The sequence below is a fragment of the Mytilus galloprovincialis genome, chromosome 8 (genome assembly GCF_965363235.1).
Source record: "Mytilus galloprovincialis chromosome 8, xbMytGall1.hap1.1, whole genome shotgun sequence".
In the NCBI taxonomy this organism is placed as follows: domain Eukaryota; kingdom Metazoa; phylum Mollusca; class Bivalvia; order Mytilida; family Mytilidae; genus Mytilus; species Mytilus galloprovincialis.
The window spans coordinates 47,444,216-47,460,181 of NC_134845.1; the positions used below are offsets into that span (position 1 = coordinate 47,444,216).

General features: G+C 31.9%; 1 protein-coding gene and 1 long non-coding RNA gene across 3 annotated transcripts in view; one reads left to right on the forward strand and one right to left on the reverse strand.

The window, feature by feature from the left end:
• Nucleotides 1-1,145: 1,145 nt before the first annotated feature.
• On the reverse strand, nt 1,146-8,612 carry LOC143043329 (monocarboxylate transporter 12-like). 2 transcript variants are annotated; one of them, XM_076215696.1, is made up of 6 exons: nt 8,523-8,612; nt 6,780-7,021; nt 5,586-5,729; nt 3,858-4,448; nt 2,862-2,987; nt 1,146-1,947 (listed from the first exon to the last, which is right to left on the reverse strand). In XM_076215696.1, the coding sequence occupies exons 2-6, from the start codon at nt 7,018-7,020 to the stop codon at nt 1,820-1,822; spliced, it is 1,230 nt and encodes a 409-aa protein (XP_076071811.1). In that variant the 5' UTR covers nt 7,021; nt 8,523-8,612; the 3' UTR covers nt 1,146-1,819. The 2 variants fall into 2 exon arrangements, with proteins under 2 accessions (XP_076071811.1, XP_076071810.1); XM_076215695.1 differs by having other exon boundaries at nt 3,636-4,448.
• Nucleotides 8,613-12,908: 4,296 nt separating this feature from the next.
• Nucleotides 12,909-15,966, forward strand: part of LOC143042077 (uncharacterized) — a 258,600-nt gene continuing 255,542 nt past the window's right edge. Inside the window, exon 1 of the long non-coding RNA XR_012967875.1 lies at nt 12,909-13,110. This is a non-coding gene — a long non-coding RNA (uncharacterized LOC143042077). The remainder of the gene's footprint in view (nt 13,111-15,966) is intronic.

Genomic DNA, 15,966 nt, shown 5'->3' on the forward strand with positions numbered 1-15,966 from the left:
CAAACTTATCCACAATCATCATTGGGGTATTTAGTTTTAAAAATGTGTCCGGTGACCTGGCCAACCAACAAAGACGGCCGCCATGGCTGAAAATAGAACATAGGGATAAAATGTAGAATTTGGCTTTTATATCTGAAACCAAAGCATTTAGAGCAAATCTGACAAGGGTAAAATGGTTTATCACGTCAAGATCTATCCGCCTTGAAATTTTCAAATGAATCGGAGAACACGCTGTTGGAAATTTTAAGGAAATTTTGCTGTTTTTTGGTTATTATCTTAAATATTATTATAGATAGAAATAAACTGTAAATAGCAATAATGTTTAGCAAAGTAAGATCTACAAATAATTCAACATGACCAAAATGGTCAATTGACCCCTTAAGGAGTAATTGCCCTAAATAGTCAGTTTTTAACAATTTTATTTTTGTAAATTTTTGTTATCTTTTACAAAAATCTTCTCCTCTGAAGCTACTTAGACAAATTTAACCAAACTTGTCCACAATTATCATAAGGATATCTAGTTTTTAAAATGTGTCCGATGACCCAGCCCGTGAACTAAGATGGCCGACATGGCTAAAAATAGTACATAGGGTAAAATGCAGTTTTTGGCTCATATCTCTGAAACCAAAGTATTTAGATAATCTCTGTTGTGGATAAAATTGTTTATTAGGTCAAGATCTATCTGCCCTGAAATTTTCAGACCAAACGGGCAACTTGTTAATGGGCTGCTGCCCCTGAATTGGTAATTTTAAGAAAATTGAGCCAGCAATGCTAATTTTGGTAGGATCTGAATAACATTGCTAAGGATTAAGGAATGGTAACTTCATTAAAACTTGAGTAGGAATTCAAATGTTATGGAAGGGTAAGGTAACAAACATAGACCCAAATATGTTTTAACCTTTAAGTGAATTGTCATAGTCATAGTCATTCAAGTAGCTAAAATACATGCCAGTGCTGAATTATTGAAATTATTATAACGATCTGTTTTAGTTGTACGTGTTCAGTATTTCATAAAGATTAGGATTTAAAAATCTAGATTGTCACACGAAAAACGTGGATGTACTGTTATTGTTTTTCTGTTTTGAACTTTTCAAAAGTACACGCAATTAACGATTCAAGATATTAGGCCCCGCACTAACCGCATCAGATGTATTCCAAAGGCATGTTCTTGCATATTGAAACGGTAATATTTGATAAACAGATTTTATTATATACTGTCGACTACCATTATTATTCACTCTTTATAATACATACCTCATATTGAACTATCTTGATTGGACGATATATCGCAATCAAAGGGATCACGTGGTAGAATCTATATCATCTCATGAAATCCAAAAGGAGTGAGACCGGTCTCTTTGACTGGGTAAGCGTCTTGTGTTATGAAAGCATCACCATCCATTTGAATCCAGCATCTTCATTCATATGTTGCAATCAGTTAATACTCAAACTGGTCGACTTCTACTATCTAAATGTCAAAGACCGCAAAAATATGTTTCTAGTGAGTTGGAAATTTGGAAGTTGAAATCACCATGCGATGTGAATTGTTGTTAACATTGTTGCCTTATACAAACAGAATACAGAAACAACTAGCAATCTGAAGTTTTAATGGTCCTACGGTTACATTAAGTTTCTTCGTTTAGTTTCTGCTTGTTTTCTGTCCCATTGGCAATCATTCGACATCAATTATTCTTATGTTGTTATTTATGCAAACAAAATACTAATATAGGAGCTGTTTTCAGCAGTGTTCCTTTTAACACACAAATAGTAAGAACAATTATTATTATAAACAGTTATCTTGCTATTTTCCCATAATGCATTATATATTCCTTGACAATCTTCTTTTGCAGAGAGGAATAAGACATAACTCCACGCCGCCAAATATAATAAGAGCGCCAATAAAATAAAACGGAATGTTGTAACTTCCGGTTCCATCATATAACCAACCTGGAAGTAATATTTTTATATAATAATACATTTGGGTGAATTTTAAGTTTGTCAATGAGCAAATGATAAGTTAAAAACTCAGAACACAAGACTGAAAAATGATCAATGATTTTTAAGAACGAATAATTTATATTGCTTTGTTAATATACTGATAGAGATTTAATTTGGAAGTTTTGAGATCTTTAATAACTGGTTTAACCCTGCCAATTTTTACGTGCCTGTCTCATGTCAGGAACAACATCGTTATTTGTCGTATGTCATATCTTGAGGAATTTTGTTATTTGAAGAATTGGTTGTTTACGTCAGACAGTTTCTGTTGAATTTATACACAATTTTGTGCTTGAAAGAGTGCATAGACTTTCCATTATTTAAGACTGTATGTTACCATCTAGAGTGTCATTCCTTTCATTGGATTGCCATCACATTGACGTATACTCACATGTCTTGTATTCCTACTAACTGTATGTTCGATTTTACCCATCCTGACGGGTCTTTTTTTAGTACTAATCTTGTATTCATACTAATTGTATGTTCCATTTTTCCCATCCTGACGGGTCTATTTTAAGTTCTAAAACAAATCATAAAAAACCTTGATTTTACTGATGTTATTATTTTTGCATTTCCGTTGGTTTCAGCTTCAAGTTTGTATAGTAAACTTGCCGTCTCTGTATATTTTAATTTCTAATTAACCATCTAAACATGCTAATGAATGAACAAATATATCTCAACGGGTCAATTATAACTGCATTTTTCATTCTTTTTAGTGCATGTAGCATCTTTTCAATAATATTTCAAATCTATATTTTTGAAGACTGTATGTTGAAGTATAAATTTCTTTTTTGTTAAGTTTACTTTTTCATTGACGTATATCCGTTTTGTATAGATCTAATACATGTTATACACGTAACTCTTACCACATAAAGGTGGACCTATGAAAGTTGCAATTCCCTGGAACATCATTAGCAGTCCCAATGCTTTATTTAAACGTGCTAATCCTAAGAGGTCAACCAGTATCACAGCATTCAAACTTACAAATACACCTACATTGAAATTATTCATTATTTTACTAACAGTTAAATTATACAAAACGTCTGTTTATTTGTATTATTAGCATCACCATTCTTTCCAAAACATATAAGTAAATAAACTAAGAAAGCATCAATAAGATAAATAAAAGAGAAAAGAGGATACAATATTAAAAGAAAAGAAAGAACGTAGCAAGCATCAGGAAGGAGAGAAATGTTTTTGTGTGATCAATCATTCAATCTTTTGGTTTCGTTCTTGTACTGCTATAAACATTACTTTTTCTGTTTTATGGTGGTACTAAATACCTTGACTAAAATTGACTAGTCCTTGTACGCATCGGAATGTAATAAAATAATACAAAAGAATTAATCTAGGTGAAGAATGTGAGTTTTTTCCATGTATTACTGAATAATATTAACTCATCGCTCGAGAAACGATAATTGAATATAAATACCCAACCCATGGTTAAATAAAAAACAAATCTACGGCTGACATAAGTAACTTAAGTAATTAGCCTATCCCCCCGTTTGGATTTCGAAAGAACTAATACATTATTCTTTGGGTTTTTTTTCTTTCTATTTCAGTCTACAACTTTTTATTAAAATACGCTACGCCTTTGTAGCTCCAGTCAATAATCTTGAATAAAAAGAATACATACTCACCTATAAACATTCCGTAAACAGATGCATAGATCATAAGATAAATTTTACTATCATTAAGGGGATTCATAACATTCACAGTGCCACAAATGACCAGTGATGTACCGTAAAGCAAAAGACGATTTACACCCTTTCGGTCTGCAATCCATCCGAATAAAATACGCCCAAATGTATTTGAAATACCAATAACGGAAAGAAGAAATGCGCTGTCCAACTTGTTCATACCTTTTTCCTCTGCCCGATCTGGCAAATACACATATGGTGCATTAAATCCGAGGCATGTGCAGCAATTCGATACTACAAAAATGGTAAATATTGGATTTGTCAATAACCCAAAATCAAAATGTCTAGAAAAGAAACTCAAAGTTGTATTTTTTGTAGATTTTGTTTGTGTTATTATCTCTTGTTTATATTTAGATGCGTGTACATCATCGTCCTGGCTTGCATTTTCCTCAAAAGTACAATTTTTATCACTTGGGGTACAATTTTCTTTTATGTATATCAAATTATTGTCGCATCGTAATAAATCAATTGCTTCTTCTTTGGTTTCAGATTTTTCAGTCGTTCTTCCACTCTTTTTTGGCATCGGTCGAAAGAAAGCGCCACACACAATAATGTTCAGTATAAATCCTGCTTCTATCAAAAGAGTACCTCGCCAGCCATACTCTTCAATAAGAATACGCACAACTGGAGCGAATACAAATATTCCTACCCCTGAACCACTCAAAGATATACCCATAGCAAACGACCGTCTTTTTTCAAAATGATGTCCAACACATACTAATGTTGATAAAAAAACTCCACCAAATCCTAAACCTTCAAAGATATAAAGAATTATATTCAAATACACAGTTGTTTTATTTACCTTGACTCCTTAAATTGAAGCATTGAAATAAAAGCATTTTTATATTTTGCAATGAAACGAAGTACTTCTATTCTAACTTTTCCTATTCAAAGCATCTTTTTGACGAATGGTAGCACATAATTCTTTCTACATTTTTTAGCACGAACTATAGATATCAAAAGTAAAATAACAAAAATACCGAACTCCGTTAAAATTCAAAACTGAAAGTCCGTTTACTACCTAAAAACAAAACCAAAAGTCCAAATACATCAAACAACTGGATAACAACGTTCATATCTTACTTGGGATATCCTTTTTTCTGAAGGAAATCGAAGAATAAACCTGGTTTTATAGCTAACTAACACAATTTAGACAATGTAGATATAATAAACTTTATTCATCAACCCCCAGGAGACACTTCTTTCAAATTACCTTCCTTATAATAATATAACCTTATTTATGGTACACCATACAAACCCTCATCATTCAAGTTTCTGTTAAATACATAAAGTTATAAAAGTCTTATTGTCTTGTGTACAAATGGAAATGAGAAAGCAAAATATAAAACGTATAGATACTTCGATACCTTCTGTTTTGACTTCATTGTAATGTGCAGCATTATGCAGTGAATTGTCATATAAATTATTTTTAACTGAAATTTCAATAGGGATACCAATCTCAATTCAATGGCATTATCAGGTAATACATAATTTAAATACCACTCTTTTATTAACATGGCCCATGCACATAGGAAGTGGTATAAGTGACCAAATGGTCTAAGTTGTCAAACCGTTGTATCAACATCCTGTCAACACCGGGGTTTCGAATTCGAATCTCAACCATGACAGGTGCGTTTGACCAATATCTTGATGGAATAGGATTGTTTCTTTTCTCACCGAAACCGGGTGTCTGCCGTCACTCTGGCTTCCTCCACCAATGCAGACCGATTGCCAAGAATACTAATAGCACTTTGGTGATGAAAGTAGCGTAAAGAATCAATCAATCATGAATAAAATTTTGGAAATATAACTAAGGAAACACCAGAACCCATACATGATGATGCTTTCATTCATGTGAAATATATACAATACTTTTTGTCTTTCATTTACCTGTAATAATTCCAAAGGAACAGTACAAGTGATACACACTGTTAGCCAAACAACTGAGTACAAATCCAGTGGTCGAGAGAAGAGCACCAATTATACATACTAGTCTGCACCCAAAACGATTTGTCAAAGCACCGGTAATTGGACCTTTAAATTAAATATATATAGATGTAAAATCCTTCTTCGCTCGACTTTATATTCTCACGCGTGTACTTAGTTGAACTTAAATTACTCTTCAGGTAATTGTTGACCCAATAAATTATTTAACAAAATTTGCATACAACTAATTAAGGCATACAGCGAATATTCCATCCTGTTTTTAAACTTCACATATAAATAGCAAAGTACTGTTAGTATATTAAGCTTAATGTTTCTGCAGCAAAAACACCAAATGACAAGTATGTGACTTAACGAAGTCAGGGGTCTGTAATATACATTGGTTGTTTTTTGTTGTATTTACATATTTGCTTTCCGTTCACTTTCTTGTTTAATGATTGGGCGTATTTTTTTCTCATTTGATTTTGTTTACATTTGTGATTTCGTGGTGTTTTATAAATGACTATGCGGTGTGGGCTTTGCTTGTTGTTGATGATAGAACGGTGTTTATTTCTGAGACATTTGGTCTCTTGTGAAGAGTTGTATCTTTGGCAATAATACCACATCTCCTGGTTTATATTGTAAATAAAACCGTATTGTTCTACTCCTTTACCGCCATTCTTAATAAAGGCATCTACGTTTAAAAGATTGTTTATATTGATATCGTTTCCACTTTTTAGCTTTAACAAAAAACACAACAACCACATTATAGTATAGTACAAATATTCAGTTTATAATTATCTAGTATGTATATTTCATAACAGTTATTTAATCTCGAATTCGTTTGGAGGATCAAATGAGAACTTTAAGTTAAAAAGTCACTCTTGTATATAATAAAGATCAATGCTCGTTGTGTGATTATCGATGAAGGTGTAGAACCTGTCAACCATAATTTAATTTCTTGTCGATTTTCGTTTGTCGTTTGGAATATATAGTCACTCGTTTTATAATGTACTGCATCAAATCCTCTAAAATGGATCACGACTCCACCAAATACTCTCAATTTATAATGTTAATCAACTTGTCTGATTTTACAGGAATACGTTAAAAAGATACATAATGATATACACACACAAAAGTCATGTTTAAGAAAAATCATACCAACTGTTAGCATAGTTCCAGGAATGAGAGAAGTTATCCAAGCAGTTTTTCCTTTTCCTTCCTTAAATTCATCCAGAAATTCTATATATAAAATACCAAGTGTAAATAGCACTCCATCAACCAGCATAAGTGTCATGAAAGCGGAACAAACGATAACCCAACCAAAACCGCCATCTATTCTATTCATTTCGGTCTTGTTGATTTTTCTAGCAACAATGTGTTCTTCCTTTTGTCTTTTCATTCTGAAAAAGTCGTTTTAATTTAGTGTTTCTTGTAGGTCATGGAAGTATGTTAGTCAACTATCTTAGCCACGGGTCAATTTACAGCTTGGCGAGCTGTAGTGTTGTTAAACACACTATTTCTGATTGTTTGCCTTGTTGGACTGCTTTCTTATTGACGTTTAACCAAATTCTCCATGTATTATCATGATTATAAGAAACAGTATATTTGTGTCGAAACAAAATTCCCTCGATTTTTCGAGGATGAAATTTCTTGTTGTTATCAAGTTGTTTGAGTTGCTTAAACCACAAATCCCACCATAAAACAGAGTTTAACTCTTATACATTGAACCATATATTTAACGACCAACTGTTTAAAAAAAAATGATACACGAAAACAGTGTAAATTCATAGTGCAAATTGATGATGAAAAGATGCATTCTATCAGTTGCCGATGTAGTTCCTATATATGATGAACAACAAAACGTAACGTCTGAATTGTTGGAAATTTGATGACTGTTCTGCTAATTCAATGTGTTCAATGTTTATTATCGGCAAACATATGTTGGTTTGCATATTCCCTATTCATACTTTAGACTGTATTGGTGCTTAATTTTTCTTTGTCTGATTTTTCGAAAATTTTTGTGGATTTTCCGATTATTTCCTCAGTATTGGGGTTTTGCTTATTGATGATGACTGTTATGTTTTTCTTTCTTAGTTGGACCATATTTGACCGGTTGTTTAGTTTTGTAGGACTATGCTGTATTTTTCATTTTTTTTTTACAGTCACCGGTCTTTTTTGTACTAATCAGGACTATTAGGAATCTACAGTCTTTTGACCTTGCATCAAAATTGAATCGTAGATATGATTGTGTGCGGTGTTCAATTATTTCGCCATTTTATGTCTTATGTCTAATTTTTATCGTTAGAACGATTGTTCCTTTTCAAATGAATTCTTCGACTTGGGTTATTGACGACTTTCTAACTGGTTATTTTCCAAACTTTTTTTGTGTAATAATTATAGATTATCATTGATCATCTCAACGAGATTGATTTTCTCGCTTGAGCTGGTACAGCGAAAGTGAGAAAAGCAATCGAGTTGAGATGACCAATGATAATCTGTTTATCGCTATTTTACCTATGACGACGTTGTCAATTTCATGTCAATTTCGTTAGCAACGCCACGTGGCCTCCTTAGTTTCTAGCGATAATTTTTCCATCTCAAGCGAGAAGCATGATATGAAAATTATCACAAAAAAAGATCAAAAGAAAAATGCACAAAATAGCGATAATGCTTAATATGTTTTAATGTTACTGTAAGGACTGATAGTTTGATCACACCATTAATGTTAATTGACTTCGAGTGAATCAGTGTAACATATTCATTAACAAAAATTTGGTATCAGACTCTTTTTGGGTATTTGGTGACGACTTTTGTGTATTAAAAAAAATGTAAAACGCTGCAAAAATAGAAATAATAATCCATATAAATGCACTTACCAAAAGGATAATATTATAAACTTACATATTTCAGCTGACCATCCTTCTTTTTCCCCCTGTATTAAGCACGCCTGGTGGATGATTTATCGTGACATTTTATATACGAACTGATATGTATGTAGTATGTATACGTTCATCAGTTAATTCATGTACATATTTAAGTTATGTATTAATTCCTTTAACTATTTTGAGATTAGATAGATGGTTCATTTATAGTAATTTTAGTGTGTTTTAAGACAATATGGCATATGACTAATACATTAAGTATTAAAAGTCTTTTATGTATAAGCAGGTCATTCTAAAAGAGGGACGAAAGATCCCAAAGGAACAGTCAAACTCATAAATCTAAAACAAAATGACAACGTCATGGCTAAAAATGACAAGGACAAACAAACAACAGGTCTAGGGTAGACAATATAGATTATCTGAATTAAATTATGTATTTCTATGTCAATATGCAGACATAATGACCTTTTTTCGATTGTACATTGTACGCACTGATCATTTTAAAGGGATACAAATCTGCACCACTATATCTATATAGTTTATAAATGGTGTATGCATTTACCTCTATTTTGGGTTTTCTTGTTACCAAAAATGTAGAACATAATTTAGCTTGTTTCATATTTTTTTACGGGACTGTATATTTTTCTTATGCTAGTTGGTGAGAAAACTTTAAGTGTCGTCAGCCATAAATGATCATAAATTTGTTTTTTTTAATGAAATTAGAATAACGTTGCGATAGATAGAGCGTTACTATACTCTTACAGTCCGCCAAAACAACAAGAGGATTATTGCCCACGACATAAAGGTCATATCATGTTGTTCACTACTGTGTAGTTTTGAACATCACTATTGTGTGTGATAACATTTTGTAAGGGAAATCGACTGTTCATTCTAATGCACTTTATGACTGATATCAATTAAAATGAATTTTTTTGCAGGGTTTTAAGAAATGATTTTACTATAAGATCGCTCATTACTTGTGATTCACTTAATGTTTTAAAAGGACGATATTTTTTGTATAAAATCAATAATTATGTAGACTTTTGAAGCCTAAACTTTCTATTGTCCTAAATACTCAAATAGAATACACAAACTATACCAATACAGAAGAAAAGCATGTTTATGAAATAATAGCAAAACTTTCGGTTGACAATTTTAACTCGTTATTGCAAATAGTGGCAGACTTCAGTTGTTTGATTTTGAAGTTATCAGAAAAGTTTTATGTTTGGATGAGCAGAGTAAAAAAGAACATCATTCATTCGATTTGTCATTTTATGCAAGAGTGACACCTCTTTATACTATGATTCAATTCCAAAAAGTCTATTGAATCGATGCGTTTATTGTCTGCCTTGAACAGTTTCATAAATTTAGATTTACATATAGTTATTTGCTTTAATTTTAAATTATTACAAAATTTATAAATGAATTAAATGTTAGTTTTAATTAAATGTTTATTAAAGACATCTATGTATATTCATAATTTATTTGTTTAAAAACGTTTAGAATTATTATATATTAAATACCTGTCATAATTTGATAAATATCATTTAGTTACAAAACAAGTTTCTTAAACCGTGCAAAATCGATCAAGGTCGATACCCCCCTTTTCTTCTTCATCAGCGTCTTACTTGGTTTTATTACAAATAATGCATTTTTCTTATTCTTTAAATGCCGTTTTATGAAAATAAATCATACGATATCTATGATTTTTGGAAATTTTTACAGGTGAACAACACACGTTTCATTTGACACTTGTAGTCATTCTGCTGTCAAGGATACATTGTTGCCCGCATCATCTAAACTACAACAGAATGTATCCTGCTTCTGCATTTTTGTTTTAATATTGTGTATATATCAATGTCAGAATTTAAATTATAATCCTGGTACCTTTGATAACTATTCATACCACTGGGTTGATGCCACTGCTGGTTGATGTTTCGTCCCTGTTTACAAAACTGTGAGTTTTTCGAAAAAACTAAGGATTTTCTTATCCCAGACATAGATTACCTTAGCCGTATTTGGTACAACTATATGGAATTTTGGATCATCATTGCTCTTCAACTTTTTCTTGTTTGGCATTATAAATATTTTGATATGAGCGTCACTGATGAGTCTTGTATAGACGAAACGCGCGTCTGGCGTACTAAATTATAATCCTGGTACCTTTAATAACCCTTTATATGATGCAGACAAATTGAATTAATTAAGTGGCATCACTTGATTCCTTAAACATTTTTTAAGACAACTGTATGCATGTTGTGACGCCCTTCTAATACAAACAAACAAAAGATACTCAAAATCTCAAAAACACATGTACAGGGAAGTTATCTTACATTAATTACAAATGTGGTAATTCTTTGATATAATACTAGTTTTGTTTTTACAGTAAATTTGGTGTGAATAAAACTAGAAAAATCATATGATGTCGCAGCTCATAGAGACAATATTATTGTAATGCAAGAGTTCAATACATCTCTAAGTAATTTATAAACTTTGTTGTTTTTCATTCTGTTCACAATTGAAATGTACAAACTTATCCCATAAAACATAAAACGCAAGATGCCAAAGTGTTATTCAAAGTAATAAGTCGAAAATAAAGTGACATCTCCATCGCTTAAACCGAAAAGACAAACTGACAAACAACAATACCAAACACAACATAAAAACCAATGACTGAGCAGCAGGAACCCAACATAATTCTGTGTTTGATATTATTAGCCCCGGAAGGTTTGTCAAGAAAATATAAAAATGCAAAGACAAATGTGAATTTATTTCCAAACTCATCAAACATATACACTTATTGCAAATTTGAGACAGTTGTTGGTGAACTGAATATTTTTGGCGGTATCTTACCAGTCGAATGGATTATTTGGAAGTCAAAATTCGAGGACAAAAGTAAATTCTCATTTGCATATTATTCCAATTGTTAACCTTAGTCTGTATTTTTGTGTATCCCAAATAGTTTTTAATCACTATTTTGATGGTTTATATTTTATAGCAGACTATGAGATTTCGGAGGAACACTAGAACTGGGTTAACTCAAACCTTAATAGTTTTGAATATTAAATGCACAAAATTTTGTCAATCAAAATCTAACCAAACATTGAAACAGACTGTATGATAAGGGATATACTAGTAACGATACTGTTTTCAGGTATTGAAGATGACATAGTTTGGCTTGTATATAGGTTCACTCGTAAGGTCTTTCCGTCAATTGTAAACACATTTGTTTTAGACAAAGAGTTTGCATGATACGGGTAATGTACTTCTCATATGTATTTCTTATGATGGTATGATACTTTCTTAATCTACTAACGAGATGAAGAAATAATCTTTTAATCCGTCAAATTGACGTCTGGAGCAGCCATGTCATTAACTGCTAGAAGTTCTTTGTTAATTAATGTATCATTGTCATTTTGTTTAGTTTCTTTTGTTCCTTTTCTAACATTGTACTCGAACTTTTTTTTAACTGAGTTTTACTGTGCATATATATATTGAGTGTTTATTTATTCTTCATTGGCTAAATGTATTAGGGGGTTGAGATCTCACAAAATAAGTTTAACATCGCTGCATTGTTGCGCCTGTCCCGAATAAGGAGTCTCCATGTTAAACAAATATATATTTTAAATCTTAGTTCATTTATATGTTTCGGAGTTTAGTGTGGGGTCAATTTTATTAAACTAACACACATTTCTGTTTAGGAGCCAGATGAAGTCCTTCTCTGGGTGTGGGATTATCTAGATGTGCTGTAGATCTATTGATGGCCTTTGGCTGATTTCATTGGTCGGGTTATCGTCTCTTTGAAACATTTCCCATTTCCATTCACAATTTTATCAAAAAATCATAATTCTGTTTAACTAGATTACACCAATTCTGAGTGTAAAATGTGCATCTAGTCACAAACACACCAGATACAATTGTATAACGCAATACGTGCGTTTTGCCTTAAAAAGACTCATCATAATAACGATCAAATAACAAAAACTGTATACGAAATTGAAGAGCATTTACAAACCGAAATTCCGAAAGGTTTGCCAAAAAAGAACCAATTTCATCAATGCCTGAGGTAGAAAATCATAAGCGTTGCGGAACATTCAAAGTTTTGTTAACGTTTAATACAAAATAATGCCAATGTCAATGAAAATTTCTGTCATAGCAGATATTTTGATATTAACATGCAAAGTTTTATAGGAACGGAAAAGGTTTCAATAAAACAACCTCCAAGCAAGGTTTGCATCATATGAAAATGACGTGAGATCGAATGGCAAATATGAAGATTTATTTTCTCATATCTATATGATCTTACAGGTAAACAATTGAAAGGAATCGCTAGAAATACGAGACCTGATAATTTTTTTTTACTTAATCTATTGATTCAGTATTATTGTGTTTCAAAGTGTACGGAATGCTATTTTAGGAGAGAAAAAAAATTAAGTGAACTAATGCAAGTTCATTTATAACAAATACGATGGACATTCAGAGATCAAATTTGATGACAATTAACAAAATATAATTTACCTTCTGAAAGGACACAGTCGGGAAAATGACATTCATGTGATATCATAATTTTCCTACGCACAGAAAAGCAGATACAGTATACGAGTAAGGTGGGTTTATGTTTTGTGTATGGTCTTTCAAATTATAATGATTATTTATTCATCTGTAAATTGCCGCGTAGGTTATTCTGCGGTTGGTCATTTGCCTCAAGTGCAGAAAGTCGTCGTTTTGAACCTGGATGAGGAGTGCAGGAAGTTGCTGTTTTGAACTTGGGTCAATCGTTTGTATTTGCTGTTTCTCCATTCAGCTGTATCCGAGCAGGATGACATGTATTCAAGTGGACTGTTACCGTGTGAATCATCACATTAAAAATATATTTAAACATTTTGATCTATTGCAAACTAAGGTTAAATCTTACACAGCTAAACTTTTAATAAATTTTCAATTCTCATAATTGAACAATTTGAAAGACAAAAAGAAAAATTGTATAGTTCGACTTATGCATACATGTTCATTTTACATTTCAAAAATATATCCTAACTGAATAACATTAAAATACGCGATAGTACTACTTCTATACGACCTGACAATGTCATATATTGCCGTCAATATTCATTTTAGCGGAAATGACACACTCCTAAGTTAACCTCTTAGAAAAACAAACAAATTTTATATATAAAATTATTTAAATAGGTTAATAAGATAACCTTTAAAGTTCATATAACGTAAGATATGGATCTACAAAAATTAATTAAAAAAATTGATAACTGCATTATACTTTTATACGTCAGATGCGAGTTTCATCTATGTAAATCCATTCAGTATAATAAAGCATAAGCAATGGTGTATTGCCGTACAATTATGCACACTTATGGTCCTACATTATTTCAATTAAATTGAGAATGGAAATGGGGAATGTGTCAAAGCGACAACAACCCGACCATAGACTAGACAACAGCCGAAAGCCTCCAATTAGTCTTCAATCTAGCGAGAAACTCCCGCACCCGGAGGCGTCCTTCAGCTAGCCCCTTACCAAATATGTATACTAGTTCAGTGATAATGGACGTCATAGTAAACTAATGCATGTTTTAAGGCATTTGTCAAGGTAACTATTACACTGAATCCTTTCTTTTTGATATGTACTGAATGCTGACTTAGTCCGGGAAAACTGTATTTATCTATATATATCTACATATGTATCTAAGTTGTACTGTAGTTCGCTGTGAACTAGGATTCAGTAACCGTGAGTATTCTGTTTGAGATAATCTGTTTTATTTCTTTTTGTTAGTTAATTTTGTTCTGCAAGCTAATGACTTTGAAAAAATTATTTACTTCTTCTCAGACAAACATGCAGCATGATGGAGGAAGTCCCGGGGAGGAAGTAAGATCACGAACCGATCAGAACATTGTGGACAGGTTGGATGACATGTCTTTCGTAAAACTAATACTCTAAGGACTTGCAAGTTTAAAATTTAAATGGGATTATACATGTTTTAATTGATTTAAATTTTTGCACTTTTATTCTTTATATACCATAACATGACTTTGACGACTAACATTTTCTGAAGAATTTAATAGTAATTAAGATGCTATTGCTGTAAAGACACGCTGTAAATTTAGAATTGATGACACAGTTGTAAATAATTCAAGAATAATGGACCTTGGTGAATATCGCAAAATATTTGCTACGACAATAAGTGAAATTAGGCATTAGTCTTAAATCCCATGCAAAATGCTGACGCCTAGGCAGTATGTCTATTGTCTAAATGATGCTAGGCATAATTCTCAAATCCTAGCTATATATAGGAGGCTTGCGGGTACAAAATTTAAGCAAAAATTAAACATTTAGTTATCATCACAAATTTTATGTATTACTCTTTTAGTTATTACCTTATGATATGGTACAAAAATCAATACAAAAATCTATTCGGTTTGGCCCCAGATGACTTTTAAAATGTTTATGATATTGAAAAAGCTCAAAGTATCTCCCTTTGGTGCAAAAATGCCATTTTTAGCATTAAAACTGAAATATCTTTTTTTACTAATCGGTGACCTATATTTCATTAACAAAAATTTGGGTAAACTTTCCACAAATGCAAAGATTCCCATCACCAACATACATTCTTAAACCTCAAGACTTGACACCGTTTTTATAGAGTCGTAATGACTAATTGCCTTTTTTTACTAGAAATATATATATAATTAATTAACGGTGTTTCGGGATTTTTTAGCTAAGTTTTATTTTAGCAAGGGTCCCTTCTCAAAAGTCTCCCTATTTAAAAGTCTTGTTTTTGCTAGGTGCTCTTTTAAATTTTTTATGCGTTTATACGCAATGATAGGCATCTGTTTAAATATTGTTTTACAATATTCATCTCTTTGCAAAATTTGCCAATGTTTCTTAATAGCTCTATTAAGATTTATAACTGTAGGGTTATATTTAGTTACTAGTGTAAGTGGAATTTCCCTTTGTCTAAAATTATCTGACAGAGTACTGCATCGTTTAATCTTTTATTTCACATCTTTTATGTTTTTTGCAGTTTCCAACTTATCATAGCCTCTATCTATAAGTTTATTCTCCAAAGTCAGAAGATGTTTGTTAAGATCAGTTTCGCTGCTATTGTTTCTTATGTGACGAATTGTTTCACCTGTTATAATACTTCTATAAGTATGTTTAGGATGTGCACTTGTAATTGGGAGGAACTGGTACGTTTCAGTTGGTTTGACATGTAACCTGATGTCAAGGACACCACTCGATTTAAAACGCTCCCCTTTGTACACCTCAGTATCTAAGTACGTCACTTCTGTATTGGAGAAATTATGTGTAAACTTAAGTAGAGGGTCAATGTTGTTTGCAATTGCAACGAACTCATCAATTTGTGATTTGTTGCACTCTGTAATCATGAAACCATCGTCACGATATTGACAAATCATACTAATGCTATTTTTAAATTGAAATCTGTCTAAGA